Source organism: Colobus angolensis, unplaced genomic scaffold (assembly GCF_000951035.1).
Source record: "Colobus angolensis palliatus isolate OR3802 unplaced genomic scaffold, Cang.pa_1.0 Scaffold116, whole genome shotgun sequence".
NCBI lineage: Eukaryota > Metazoa > Chordata > Mammalia > Primates > Cercopithecidae > Colobus > Colobus angolensis.
The window spans coordinates 4,924,966-4,939,887 of NW_012112697.1; the positions used below are offsets into that span (position 1 = coordinate 4,924,966).

The 14,922-nt window shown below is 37.4% G+C and overlaps 1 protein-coding gene across 1 annotated transcript in view; it reads left to right on the plus strand.

The window, feature by feature from the left end:
- Window positions 1-14,922, plus strand: part of HYDIN (HYDIN, axonemal central pair apparatus protein) — a 434,530-nt gene that overhangs the window by 46,896 nt on the left and 372,712 nt on the right. The window contains exons 5-6 of the mRNA XM_011962106.1: window positions 6,188-6,307; window positions 9,563-9,697. Of these exons, the coding sequence (XP_011817496.1) occupies window positions 6,188-6,307; window positions 9,563-9,697 (255 nt within the window). The remainder of the gene's footprint in view (window positions 1-6,187; window positions 6,308-9,562; window positions 9,698-14,922) is intronic.

The following is a 14,922-nucleotide window of genomic DNA, read 5'->3' on the forward strand; positions in this document are numbered from 1 at the left end:
CTAAGTAAAATTTGTTTCCTGGCTACCTAATCCTTTATTGGGTTTGTTTTCAGTCCACCTTTTCTGCCTCTGAATATCTTCATATCTTTGATTTGGTATGGTGAAGACTGCAGTAAATAAGTACGAACCTCTTTTAAAATAACTTTTGACTAGTCACACTTCTTTCTTAGCTATTTCTGAATACTATTTGACACCATAGTTTATACAGGGTAGGAGTAATTCTAAGAATTACATTAGTCAAGCCCAATTAAGTTATTGTCTTAGTGTGACAAATAATCTCTCCTTATGTGAGCTGTCCACTAGAAAAGAAGGAGTTGGAATTTTTAATTAAAGTAGGCATTCGTTGTCTGTTCTGGCTCATTTCCAATAACACGTATCCTTTTAGTCTCCAAAGAATAGCGATATTATCATGTTTCTATATTCGAATGTAAACCATACATTCCAGGCTTTAGGAGCATATGATTATAAAAGGTCTGGTTTCCTATTTTTAAATTAATAGGAAAAATTATTACATTAAAAACAAATTAATTAAATTGTTAATTAAATTAACAATTAACTAAATTGTTAATTAAATTAGCAATTAACTAAATTGTTAATTAATTTAACAATTTTAATGGTGGCTTAAACTGGAATGGTGCTAGAGAATATGGTGAGAAGTGGTATGATTAAAGATACATTTGTGAAGGCACAAATGTATCTTTACTTTTTTTTTTACTTTAATGTGCCTTTACTTTTTTAAATCTTTTACTTTTAATGCACAAATTATGGTATGAACCTCCAATAGTTGGGCTGCTAGGGAGATTAACTTCTTCTCAAAGAGTTCCCCAGAATTTTCCTCTGAAAATTCCTGAGAGTTTTTCAATGTTATGTTCCTCATGAAGAAGGAGTGAGGCTTGTCTGCTGTTACTGTTACACCATTGCTTCCCTTATCTAGGATTTGCATAAACTTCACCGTTCTGAGCGTTGCTAACTTTTTATTGCTTTGTCTGTTCCCCACAACCACCCTCCAAATTTGAGGGGAGGGAACATAGTCTTTTCCAAGACATTTCTTCTAATTAAGGGCCATTTCCTCTTTTTTGAAAGCATAACACATATCAGGCTATGCGGAGTTTTTCATGTGTACTACTAGTGTATGTATTTTAATGTGTTTTGACTCTGCTATAAATGATGAGGCAATCAGATACTTTACATTACACTTTGTCTCCTCTCCTCTTTAATTCAGTTGGTTATTTTTAATTTATATTCTGAAATTTAATCATTTATCTCTTAGATGGGTGACAGTCATCTACTAATTTCTTCAACAAGAGCTTATGAAGACTGTATTTCTTTGTTTTATGTGTTTTATAATATTTGTGTCTTGCCTTTATACTGAACTGCAGATTTGTTACTTATGAAATTCTTGGGCCACAAATTTTCATAACAGTTTTGCAGGCATTTTCCCCACGACCTTCTGACTTTAAATGATGGTATGTAGAAAGTCAGAAGCCAGCTTCATTTCTCCCCCTATAAGTTAATCTTTTAGCTCATGTGCCCAAAGATTGATTGTTATTATTTAAAGTTCAGTATTAGGATACCACTACATTTTTCCTGAGGTACTGTGGGCCTTTATTTTATTTTTAGAAAGTTTTTCTGGAATTATCAAGTATTTTTTATATCATTTTTCAATTATGAATATGTTGGACCTTCTTTGTCTGCCCTTCTTCTAAAGCTTGCATTTCCTCACTCATTCATTTTTAACTTTCTGTTCATTTCCATTGCATTGTCATTACATTCATTAGGCTATCCTCTGTGTCCCTTACTTTGAGTTATGTATATATTTCTTTTATGCTTCATTTTTGACCAGACCAGACCTGGTTCAACAGACCTCTTTAATCATCCCACTTCTCACCACTTCCTCCACCACCACTCCAGTTTAAGCCACCATTATCTAGAATACTGACATAGCCTTCCTGTTTCCATCTCATTCTCCCTCTGCTCCCATTATCACAAAGCAGTAAAAGTAATTTTCAAAATGTAAATCAGAACATATTGCTTCCATGTTGTCTCATAGCATTTGATACAGTGAGCATCTCTTTCTTGTACCCTTTTATTCACTTATATCTGACCTGGCATACTCATTTGATTTTCTTCCTACTTTTCACTGGTTGATTTTTGCTTATTTTATTTGTTGGATTATTCACTCATTTCTGATCACTAAATATTAGAGCTCCCAGTACTTGGTACTTGAACTTCTTTCTCTTCTAGACTCACACCTTAGGTGACCTCTTCTAGGAAAAAAGGCTTTAAATTCTACTTTTTGATGATTACTTTTATATCTGTATCTCCTGCCACTGTCTATCCCCTGAAATCTAGATCATATAGTCAGCTTAATATATGATTAGCAGCTCAAACTTAATATATTTAAGATCTAATTGTAACTTTACATTCCATCTCTAAAAGCCTGATCTTTCCTCCTGCTTTTTATACCCCCACTGATCTGTTTTCCTAGACCAAACACTTTGGAGTTGTATTCCTGATGCCTCTCTTCTTTTTACATCTTATGATCCAGTGGTAAGTGCTATAAATTCTGCCTTCACAAATGTATCTTTAATCATACCACTTCTCACCATGTTCTCCACCACCATTCCAGTTTAAGCCACCATTATCTAGAATATCAAAATTGCCTCCCTGTTTCCGTCTCGTTCTCCCCTTGCCCCCATTATCACAAAGCAGTAAGAGTGATTTTTTAAAATGTAAATCAGAACATGTTACTTCCATGTTTAAAACCGTCCAGTGACGTCCCATTACTCGCATAATAAAATCTAAACTCAGTGCCATAACCTCTAAGGTCCTATACCATCTAGTCCTGCCTCCCTCACGGACCTCTTTGCCTTCTTTTGTGTGTGTGTGTGTGTGTTGTTGTTGTTGTTGTTTTGTTTTGTTTTGTTTTGAGACGGAGTCTCATTCTGTCACCCAGGCTAGAGTGCAGTGGCGTGATCTCGACTCACTGCAAGCTCCGCCTCTTGGGTTCACACCATTCTCCTGCCTCAGCCTCCTGAGCAGCTGGGACTACAGGCACCCGCCACCACGCCCAGCTAATTTTGTTTCTGTATTTTTAGTAGAGATGGGGTTTCACCATGTTAGCCAGGATGGTCTTGATCTCCTGACCTCGTGATCCGCCCGCCTCGGCCTCCCAAAGTGCTGGGATTACAGGCGTGAGCCTCTTTGCCTTCTACTCTTCTCCCTCTCATTCTCACTGTATTTCCCCTATGCTGCTCTTCAGACACTCAAAGACAATTTCCACCTGAAGGACTTTGCACTTGCTTTCCCTTGTAACTGGAGTGCTATTCTAAAATCTTGGCATGACTTGCTTCAGACTTCTACTTAGAAGTCATCTCAGAGAGGCCTTCTCTTGACTGCCTATCTAAAAGAGCAGCTACCTGCCAGTCCCCTACCTCCTTGTCCTACTTTAGCTTTTTTACACAGCCTTTTCACTACCTGACTTTATGTTCTGTATTTCTGTATTTTTTGTATGATCGCTTGAGCTTCAAGAATGTCAACTTCATGAGGTTAGGGCTTTTTTTGGCTTTATTCACTATGTTCAGCATACAAAAAAGAACGTTGCACATGTTGGAAACTCAATATTTATTGAATGAGGACATGAATTTTTAATCTATCCTAACTGCTCACTTCTTTACATTCTTAAATATTTGCTTTGTGCTCTTTGATTTTTTTTTTTTTTTTCCATTATGCTCTTTGAGCTTATGGTGAAATGGTGTAGTTAAGACTGATTGCTTCATGGCAGAAATTTAATTAGCCAGAAATTAAAGAGTATATACTGTATTATTCCACTTATATAATCAAGAAAACTAACCTATGATGTGAGAAGTAGATTACTTGTGTTACCTTTGTCATAAATCAAGTGACCATATATTTAATAATTGGTTTGGAGGCTTTCTAATCTGGTACATTTATTTTTATGATAAATCTTGTGCTAACATCTCATTATTATTACTGTGGTAAGTAACAGTAAATGATATGTAATAATATAATTCTCATGTTGTACTACATGATATAGCAAATCCTCCTATCTTGCTCTTCAAATGTATCTTGTCTATTCTTGGTCCTTTGCATTTCCATATAAATTCAGTCAGCTTTTTTGCTTCAAAAAAAATCTGTTGGGATTTTTTTTTAATATATTGCATTGAATTTTTAGATAAATTTGGGGAACATTTGACATCCTGAAAATATTGAGTCTTTTAATTCATGAAAATAGTATATTCCTGCATTCAATTAAGTCTTCCTTAATTTCTCTCAATAATGTTTTTAGTTTCTGGACAAAGGTCTTACACATCTTTCATTAGATTTATTTCTGTGTGTTTTACATTTTAGGATACTATTTTAAGTAATATTGTTTATAAATTTCATTTCCTAAATGTTCGTTGCTAGTACCTACAAATAGAATTTGTTTTTGTGTGTTGACCTTGTACTCAGTGACCTTGATAAATCACTTACTAATTCTAATAAGAGAATTATTAGAATGATTTATTTGTAGGTTATTTTGAATTTTCGAAATAAACAATTACTTTGCCTGGAGAAAATGACAGTTTTGTTTCTTCTTGTTTGAGTTCTAGTACTAAAACAACCTTTGCAAATTTTTTTTTCTTCTCTCTCTTTGTTTCTTCTGTCTGTCTATCTATCTATGGTTTATGAATGAGACTGGCCTATAGTTTTCTTTTCCGTTAGTGTCTTTCTCAGGTATATAAAGGAGGTTATGTTAACATTATAGATGAGTTGGGAGACATTTCATTTTTTTGTTTTTCTTTTCTTTGGGACAGTTTCTATAATACTTGAGTTGTTTATTTTATGTTTGGTAGAATTTGCTTGTAAAGCTGTCTGGGTTTGGAGTTTTCTCTGTAAAAGGTTTTTATTTACAGATCTAATTTCTGTAATAGTTTTAGAGCTATTCAGATGTTCTGTTTCTTCTTGTGCCAGTTTTGATACATTTTTATTGCATTTTTCTAGGAGTTTGTATTTTTACCTATATTTTCACATTTATTGACATAATAGTTATTTATTATCTTTTTACTGAGTTCGGGTTCTATTGTAATATTCCCATTTCCATTCTTTGTATTTGTTCTTTGTGCCTTCTGTCTTATTTTCTTGATCAAACTCATTTGGTATTTTGTCAGTTTTATTAATCTTTTTAAAGACCTGAATTTTGCTTTGTTGTTTTTATAGTATAGTTACTTTTATTTTATTAATTTCCTCTCTTGTTTTTGTCATGTCAATTTTTTTCTTTCTTTGGATTTATTTTGCTATTTATTCTAACTTATTAAGATGGATACTTACAGCTACAGTTTTCAAACTGTGTGCCAAGGTGCCCCAGGGTGCAACCGTGAACTCACAGGGCATCATCAGATAGTCTGAATTTTCAGGGGAAACCTGGCAATACCCAAAATCGATTGGATGCTAAACAGGATACTATATACTTTGATGATGTCATGCTTTACAAACCTAGCTCCTCAGTGGTTGGTCAAATAAAAAGCAAGTACTTTGTGAAAATCAAAATAGAACAGGAAATGAGGGGTGCAAGACCAATTTGGTTCTGTTGTGCAGTGCCCAACCAGCACACACATCCCATTAGTAAGCTAGTTATTTGTATTATTATTTTGTATGATGAGAATTCATTTAGAGTAACCACATATTTACCCCTTTATTACTCTCCTTTCCTTCCTGCATCACTGAACTTCTAAGAGAAATTCTCTTCTCCGTAAAGAATACCCTTTGGTGTTTTCTTTAGAAATTAGTGACAACATTTTTCAGTTTTTATTTCTCTGAAAATGTGTTTATTCAAACTTCGTTTTTGAAGGGTCTTTCCCCAGGTAAAAAATACTATGCCTGCAGAGTTTTTTTTCAGGATTTAAAACATTTTATTCCTCTGCCTTCTGACTTGTGTTACGTTGAAAAGTAGGCATGCGCTTTTGCTCCTTGAAAGTTAAATATTCTATTTTTTCCCTCTAGTTTCTTTTACACATTCTTTTGTCCTGTGTTTTCAGTGCTTTTACAATGACGTACCTGGGTATGGATTTCTTTTTGAATATTTCCCATGTTTAGTTTTAATATCCATAGATCTATGTAGTATTATTTTCCCCAGTCATTTTTGTCAATGTGTGACTATAACAATAATTTACTCTTTCAATTGCAGTTTTCAGGAATTGACCTGGATCAGGCATTATTCCAGCCCTTTCCATCAGAAATTATATTTCAGAACTACACTCCCTGTGAAGTCTATGAAGTTCCACTGATTTTGAGGAACAATGACAAAGTGAGTATGTTCACTGGGGTGGGTGAACTCTTCCAGGATGTATGAGAATGGGTTATAGTAAAGTGGGATCTTGAGGGATCTTTGGTAAGTTCTTTAATTTGATAGACTTAGGAAAATAGTATGAAAACATGTTCTTTGTAAACTTAATGAAGACAAGGCTGTGTCTGTTTGTTGCTATATGTTGAGTCCTAACCAGTGCCTAACAAGTAGTGACCTCCCAACATGTGCACTAACTTTTGTTGATTAAAGGATTGACCAGATGAATGTCACAGGGTTCTCGTGTATGACAAATTGGGCTAGATTTTTATTTAAGACAGGGAAATTACTATTAATGCTTATGTAGTCTTCATTAGAGACACCATTTCCCCAATTCAAGATATAAACTCTACTCCTGAGAATTGCAATTGTTGAGCATATATGTATGTGTATATATGTATATGTGTGTGTGTGTGTATATATATATATTATTTATTTTTTTTTTTGAAACAGAGTTTCGCTCTTGTTGCCCAGGCTGGAGTGCAATGGCATGATCTCGACTCACTGCAACCTCCACCTCCTGGGTTCAAGCGATTCTCCTGCCTCAGCCTCCCAAGTAGCTGGGACTATACAGGCATGCACCACCACATCCAACTAATTTTGTATTTTTAGTAGAGACAGGGCTTCTCCATGTTGGTCAGGCTGGTCTCGAACTCCTGAACTCAGGTGATCCACCCACCTCGGTCTCCCAAAGTGCTGGGATTATAGGCGTGAGCCACTGTGCCTGGCCAAGCATTTATATTTATATTCTCCAATGCATTTATATTCTGCAAATTGTACCTTTTAAAACCCCTTCTTTTCACTTCTAAAAAATGTAGATCCCTTTCTTTCTTTTCTGTCTTCTCCTTTCTATAGAAGATAGCCTTCAGAATTTGTCTACAGTCAGTTTTGGAAGGCTTCTCTCTGTCTGTCTTGTCTCTTTGTGATTGTAATGGAAGATTTCTTTTTCAGCCTTATGACTTTTTCTTTAGAGATAAATTAGGGTTTCTTTCAAGAAAAGATATTAAATGCCTGAAGAGTTTCTTGACACTTAACAATAATGAAAGAAAGAGTAATGCGGAAGTTCAGCATGAAGCACACTTGAGTGTGAAAAGTAATCAGATGGGGAGGAAAGCATTGGAGAGATGGGAAATCTGGGCGTAAAGACAAGGAGGAATACTTTCAGGGGTCTAAGAATGTGGAGACAAAAAATTCTACTTATAAGACAAAATGGAAAATAAGTGAAGACTATGCAAGAATCCAAAGCAAATGGGAAGACTTGCAGTTATATTTGGTACAGCCGCTCATTAAGGGAATCAGTGATGCCTTGCAGAGATCAATAGGGTGACTTAGTGACAGCAAAGCCAGACTCTGGAGAAAATAGTCTGTTTCATTTTTTTCTGCAGTAGCGTTAGTAAGAGAAGCTCATGGGACAGAAGTGAAAGAGAAGGAAAAGAACCGGAGGCACACAGGTTGTGTTCCTAGACCTCCAGAAGAGGTGCATTGCACAGACAGTAGGGCTCTATCTTTTCATGCACTTCAGTTCTCACTTCTGACTCTCTTTTTCCATTTCTATATTACTTTTGACTCTTGCTGAGGTATTTTTAGGCTACTAAAGTGGTACAGTCCAAAGCATCCTTTGGTCACCCCTCTCTGACCTTAAACAAGAAATGGTCATCAGTGGTTGTTTAATAGCAAGTCGGGGTAAAGGGCATGTGTGAGTTTTGTCTGCCAGATGCTCAGTTCTCATGGATGACACAACATCTCTTGATAAGATGCAGCCAGAGTGCTGGCCACATGGAAAGAAGGTCCCATCCTAGGAACGTCCAACTACTAACAAGCAGACAGTTCTCTCCAGGCGAGGCAGGCTTGTCCTCTGGTGACTCCAGGACCCTCATACCAGCTGGCTGATGTAACCCTGCTCCTCTGCTTCCTTAGTTCACAGTCTCATAAAGAACCATGGGGAGAGATTTGGGGCCCCAAGAAATGCTTTCTGTGCCATTCACCTTTTATTTGCGTCCTCACTGTCGTGGGGTACAAAAGATAGAGCCTGTCAGGTTATTATTTTTGTGTCTCCATCTCTCACACACAAGGATAAGAATGAACCAGAACACTTATTATTTTAATTGGGTTAAAATGATAAGGACCCATACTCCAGAGTCAGACTAATCTGGGTTCGGATTCCAGCAGAAGAATTAGACTTTAAAAGAATGGAGCTGTTGGGAGCTGCTCTGAGGCTGTGCTAGGGGATATCTTGATGCTCTTTGCTCTTGCTTTGTGGTGTGTTTACTCAGGACCATCCCATGGAGAGGTGGGGTGGAGTTTGGCTGGGACTTGACTCGCAGCACCTTTGCTTGGTGAAGCTGTACCACTTTGGGCAAGTGTCTGTAGCATGGGAGTCATAATGAAGCTCAAAGGTTATGGTGGGGATGAGGTGGCATGTCATGTGCCATAGATGGGCCATTGAAGGGGTGCAGGAAGTGTGACTTCTTCTCTCAGAGCAGTTCTCAAATGCTCAAATGTTGGGAAATCCAGCTTAACTCTGTTATGTGGGTGAGGTTTTAGCTGATTAAGGAGTTAACCCTTGAAGATAGTCACTTTTTTATTTATTTATTTATTTATTTATTCATTCATTCCTTCATTCATTCATTCATTCATTTATTTTTGAGACAGAGTCTTGCTCTGTCCTCCCAGGCTGGAGTACAGTGGCCCAATCTTAGCTTACTGCAACCTCTGCCTCCTGGGTTCAAGTGATTCTCCTGCCTCAGCCTCCCCAGTAGATGGGACTACAGGCGCATGCTACCACACCCAGCTAATTTTTTGTATATTTAGTAGATATGGGGTTTCACCATATTAACCAGGATGGTCTCGCTCTCCTGACCTTGTGATTTGCCTGCCTCCGCCTCCCAAAGTGCTGGGATTACAGGCATGAGCCATGACGCCCAGCCGATGGTCAATTTGAAATGATTTAATTTAAAAATGAACAAAGACTTGCAATAATAATAAAAATAAGTAAGAATAATAATGTTAATAAAAAGTAAAGCTAAAAGGTATTGGGTGCTTTACTGTTTTTTCTATGGGATAAAGATAAGTACTGTCATCTCCTTGTATAGTTGAGAAAACTGAAGTTCAACCCTGACCAAGGTCACATGTCTAGTAATTAGTTGATGGAGATTTCAGTCTATGTTTAACTCTCTGCTTTTTCACATGCACAGTGTTTATCATCATGTTTCCCTGCAGATTCCAAGGTTGGTGAAAGTTGTGGAAGAAAGTTCACCTTACTTTAAAGTAATCAGCCCCAAAGATATTAGCCACAAAGTGGCTCCTGGAGTGCCTTCCATATTCCGAATCCTCTTTACTCCAGAGGAGAACAAGGTAATACCAGGACTGGCAAGAAATTGGACACTTGTACTGGCAGATTGAAATTCAATTCTGAATATTTACAGAGGTGGTGATGGTGGTGGTGCTGGTGGTATTGGTGGTGGTCTTGGTGTTGATGTTTGTGTTGGTGTTGGTGGTATTGGTGGTAGTGCTGGAGGGTGGTGGTGGTGGTGGTGGTAGCGTTGGTGGTGTTGGTAGTATAGATGGTGGTGATATTGCTGCCATTGATGGTGGTGATGGTGTAGATGGTAGTGGTGGTGTTATTGATGTTGGTACTGATATTGTTACTGTTAGTAGTGTTGGTGGGTAGTGGTGGGTGATGGTGGTGGTGTGTGTAGATGGTGATGGTATTAGTAGTATGGTAGTATAGTTGGTAATATTGTTGTCATTGATGGTGGTGGTGTGGTGGTATAGATGGTGGTATTGTTGTCACTGATGGTGGTGGTAGTGGTGTTGTTAGTATTTGTAGTGTTGGTGGGTGGTGGTGGTGGTGGTGTAGACGGTGGTGGTATTGGTAGTATTAATGGGTGATGGTGATGGTGGTATAGATGGTGGTGGTGCTGTCATTGATGGTGGTGTAGGTGATGGTAGTCGTGAGAGGAGTGCTGAGACAAAGGATAAAGATTTTGGCTTCTAGGAAGTTTGGGGCCTTAGTTGGTTATGACTTTCCTCCCCACATTCTAACTAGTTTGCAAAAGAGACCCAAGACTCAAACATAATATCATAGTATCGGCCTCAGTAATGGTAAAGCTAAAGCTGAGAGCAGAGGCCTGCCTGGCCTGCTCATACCGTCAGCTCACAGGCAGTCTAGGAAGAACCTACAGTCAAAAAGGAGGCCATTTTCTGTCAGCACCACTGCAGTGGTGGGGAGGGGAATGGAGCCCAATCTCACTCTCCTCAGTCATAGAAATTCCAGTTCCTCCTAGGAGGGAAGGAGCAGGTATGGGGGCCTGAGGGTGGAGGCTTCCTCCCTACCCCTTCTCCAGGGAGTAGAATCGTTGGTCAAGTTTTCTTCTCTGTGGGCCTAAATGGGGACTTTTGAGGAGGAAAAAAGAGTTTTACCAGCATGATTGAAGGAGTGAGGACAGAGAGCAAGTCTTAAATATGCAGAACAAAATGCAGGCTGTATATCATGTTAATAGCAGGCATGCTTATCTGTGTTGCATTCTTATGATTGGAATCAGTAGAGCACAGTGGAGTCAGACAGAACTAGCTTGGAGTCCTTGCTTCCCTACTGCTAGTACCTATCGGCTGCTGTCGATATCATTACCAGTATTCCCTCTACTATTGCTGTTGTTACTACTTTTCTGGAGAGCAAGGATAGAGAATTTAATGTGGCTTGTTAAGTATGTACTCCTTGTGGTGAGTGGTTAAAAATTCCATTATAATAATACCATTGTTATAATTTTGCCACTTTGTAGTATTACTATTTATATCTTAGGCTGTGTTTAGGAAACTACAATTTTGTTTGAGGTTCTACTGAAATAAATAAAAAGATGAATAACTCCAGATGTAGGGCTTTTTGTTGCATGTTGTTGAAGTCCTCATTTTTTCTGGAGGCTCTATATCTGAATACTGTCTGTGGGGAGAACAGGGTCTGGATTTACTGTGGGTGTGAGACTCCTACACCGTCATTTCTGTAGGAAGCTGATTATAATCCTTTGTGCAGCTTGAAATACAAAGCATGCTGGATTTGAGGAGGTGGCTTTCCTTAGTTTTTTTCTGTGATGGAGAAAATATGTCTTCTATTGGATAAGTATCGTCGTATCTGCACCTAGTCTGACTGAAAAAAGGGTACACAAGACTTTCTGGAGATGGAATGTTCTATATTACATGGCTGAATTCATTTGTCAAAACATTTAATATTTGTGCTTTTCAATATATACATAAGTTTTACCTAAAAAAACTTGTATAACAATAGAAGGGGGAGGGAGTGGGTAGAGGTATCGAGGGAACCAGAATAATGGAATGTTAAGAGTTGTTGAATTTGAGTAATAGGTACACTGGGGGTTTGTCATGCTAATCTGTCTTCTTTGTGCATGTTTTAAATTTTCCATAATCAAAAGCCAGAAGAAGAGAGAGATTTTATTACTGTTTATCTATCCAGCAAAGAAATAGTTGAAATGTATTTAAAGTATGTTGCTATATAGTTTATAAATATGAAATGCTAACATTCCTGGTGAGCATTATTGCTTCACTGTGTTTTGTAGCTGCTTATCTTACGCTCAGCTCTTTTATTCTTTCTTACCATTCCACTTATCCAGCATTGCATGTCTATTGGGGAACCCCTAATTTAAAAAAATTAACTAAGTTAAGTGTTGTTATACTTTTACTTCTAAATATTTGAAAGTTATCAAAAGCTGCATGCATGTTTGAGGAGACATAGTGAGGATAATGGTTACTTATGAGAAATTCAGCTATCCAGTTTTGGAGACACTAAGATCTTGTGTTGGACTTGGCTCTAAACTCTATATAGTTTATTTCCAAAGACAGAGTTTTTTTCTTATTTTACTGGCTAGCTAACACGATGGTGGCATAGTCAGTTATCTACATTCGCTTTCACTGTTGGAAAGTCGACAGGGCACTGCGCAGAATGACCAGCTAGGGTTGGGCATGCTGTCTTTCGGGCTGCTCCAGAATGCAGCCAACAAGTGACTACAGCCAGATTTATTTTAGGAAAAAAAAAAGTAATTCATTTCACCAAGTGTCAGTGTTTCTTCACTTGGCCAAACTGATAGCCAAAGTACACTTTTCGTTCTTATCCCCTGCCGATCTCAGCACACTCCATTCTCATTTACCCTCCTCACATCTGGAGGGTGAGATATGTAAATTGCAGCATGCCACAGTTAATAAGCCAGCCCTCTTTCAATTGGATTTTCAGTACCCATGTATATTAGCACGTCGAAGATGATAATGCAATTTACATTTTTCCCCCGTCATCTATTAATCTGGCTGCCTGGGGATGGAACTTGTTAAGAATGCCAAATGCCCAGATGACAAGTGCAGTAAATTTACTTTGGCTTTCTTTATCTTTCTTCACTCAGACTTTTAAAAAAATGATTGGACATGTTATTAATATAATAATCCTAGTGTACATATCATATACTGTAGAAATATAATAGCCAGTATCATCATAAAATAACACTATACAATTTTAGAGCCTGACATTTTTCTTGACCTCTTAAATTTGTATCTTTACCATTAAAATGAGAATGAAAAATATTAGGCTTTTGTGGGAAAGCAGAAGAGAGTACTTCCTTGGACTTAAGAAAGCATCTGTTTGCAATGTGTTGTCATATGGAAAAGGCAGCAAGCTTTGAAGAAAGCATGCAGTGATGCAACTGGGTGGCTGAGTTATGGTTTAAGAAAATGTCTAATTTGTTGTCAGAATGGTTTTTCCAATTTGTCACCATGAAATTTAGAAACCATAGCCCAAGAAGAATAAAAAATGTGAACATGTTTTATGTTATCTATGTATACAATAATAATAAAACTATATTGCCAGCAATTTGAATTTAAATGTCGGTATCATACAAGTGGCCACAATCAATGCCTTTTGTTGGCAAAAATAATATTAGGATTTTATTTTCCTTCTGCCTGAAATTCTCGCTCCCTAGTTCTATCTGGATCACCCCCATAGGCCCAGTATCTGGCACAGGGCCTGACACATAGAAAGGGTGCAGTAAATATTTGTGGAGTGAGATAAGTAAGTAAAAGTTAGTCTAAGAAAATATAAAGAAGTTTCTTTGACTTGAGGTTGGCCTACAGATGTTAAGAGCATGTAAAAAGGGCTCAATTACCTTTTTGTGTCATTAATATATTAGATGTTAACTTTCTTCCTTGTCATTTCAATTAACAGTAAGATGTCTAAGAAGTCTTCTCTAAGAAGAGTTTCTCTTTATTTTGTTTCATATTTCCAGATAGTCACATCCATACTTTTTAGCTTTATGGACCTCATAAATATAATTTGATAATAAGGCTAACAAGGATTTTAGGAAATTTCTTTATAAAAAAACTCTTGATAGTGTTGTATCCAGAAAAGATATTAAAAATAAATAATATTCTTCCATTTACTCAGTGCCAGGCCCAGTTTTCTGAGCCAGATCCAATGGAGAATAGAACAAGCTTTGGCCTTCATGGAGCTTACATTTCACAATGAATAAACAAACCAACAAACAAATATATACAATTTAATGTAGGAATTGACATAGTAGAGGGTAGGGAATAATAAGGGCTTTGCTTTCTTCCAAAAGTAAAGTCAAGGAAGGCTTCTCTGATAGGAAAGTCAAGGGAAGACTCCTCTATTGAGGTGACATTTGGGCAGAGAACTAATTTAAGCCACGCAAATATCTGAGGGATGGGCTGTCTAGGAGAGGGAACAGCAAGTGCAAAGGCCCTGTGGCAGAAACATGCTTGGCAGTCAGCTCGGGAAAGTATGCGAAGGCCAGTGGGGCTGGAGCAGAGGAAGCTGTTGGAAACATGGTAGGAAATGAGATTCCAGAAAGTGAGCTCATGAAGGATCTTAGAAGCCATACAAAGTGGGATAGGAAGCCACCATAAAGTACTTCAAATATTTTTATTATGGAAGGCTTTCATTTCCTCATATGCAAAAGTAGAAAGAACAGCAGAATGAACTGCCATCACCCACCTTTTCAAATCTCAGCACATGACCAGTCTGGCTTCATCTGTTCTGCCCCTTCCCCCAGTAGATTTTGAAGCAAGTCCCATATAGCATGCAATTTCATCTGTAAATATTTCATGATTTTTCTCTGAAAGATAAGGGCCTTTTTAAAAGTTAGCATAACTATAGTACCATGATCGTGTCTAAAAAACCACAGTCACTCCTTAATATCATCACATATTCAGTCAGTAGTTTGGATCTTGATTTAAGAAAACCAACTTTAAAAAGTTGTTTTTTTAAAAAAAAAACATTGCGTACTAAGTGCAACAATGGTTCACAATTAAGAAAAAGTTTTTTTTTTTTAAAGTTGGTTTTCTTAAATCAAGATCCAAACAAGGTTTGCTGATTGCATTCCCATCACGTCATTTAGAATGGCCCCTTGCCACCTGTTGCCTGTAACTGATAGTTAGATCTATAACCGTGATTAGATTCATTTAATTTTTTCTTTTTTCATTTTGGTCAAGAATCCTTCACAGGTGATGTGGTACTTCCTAGTGCATTACATCAAGAGGCACACGATGTCTGTTATGTTTTGTTT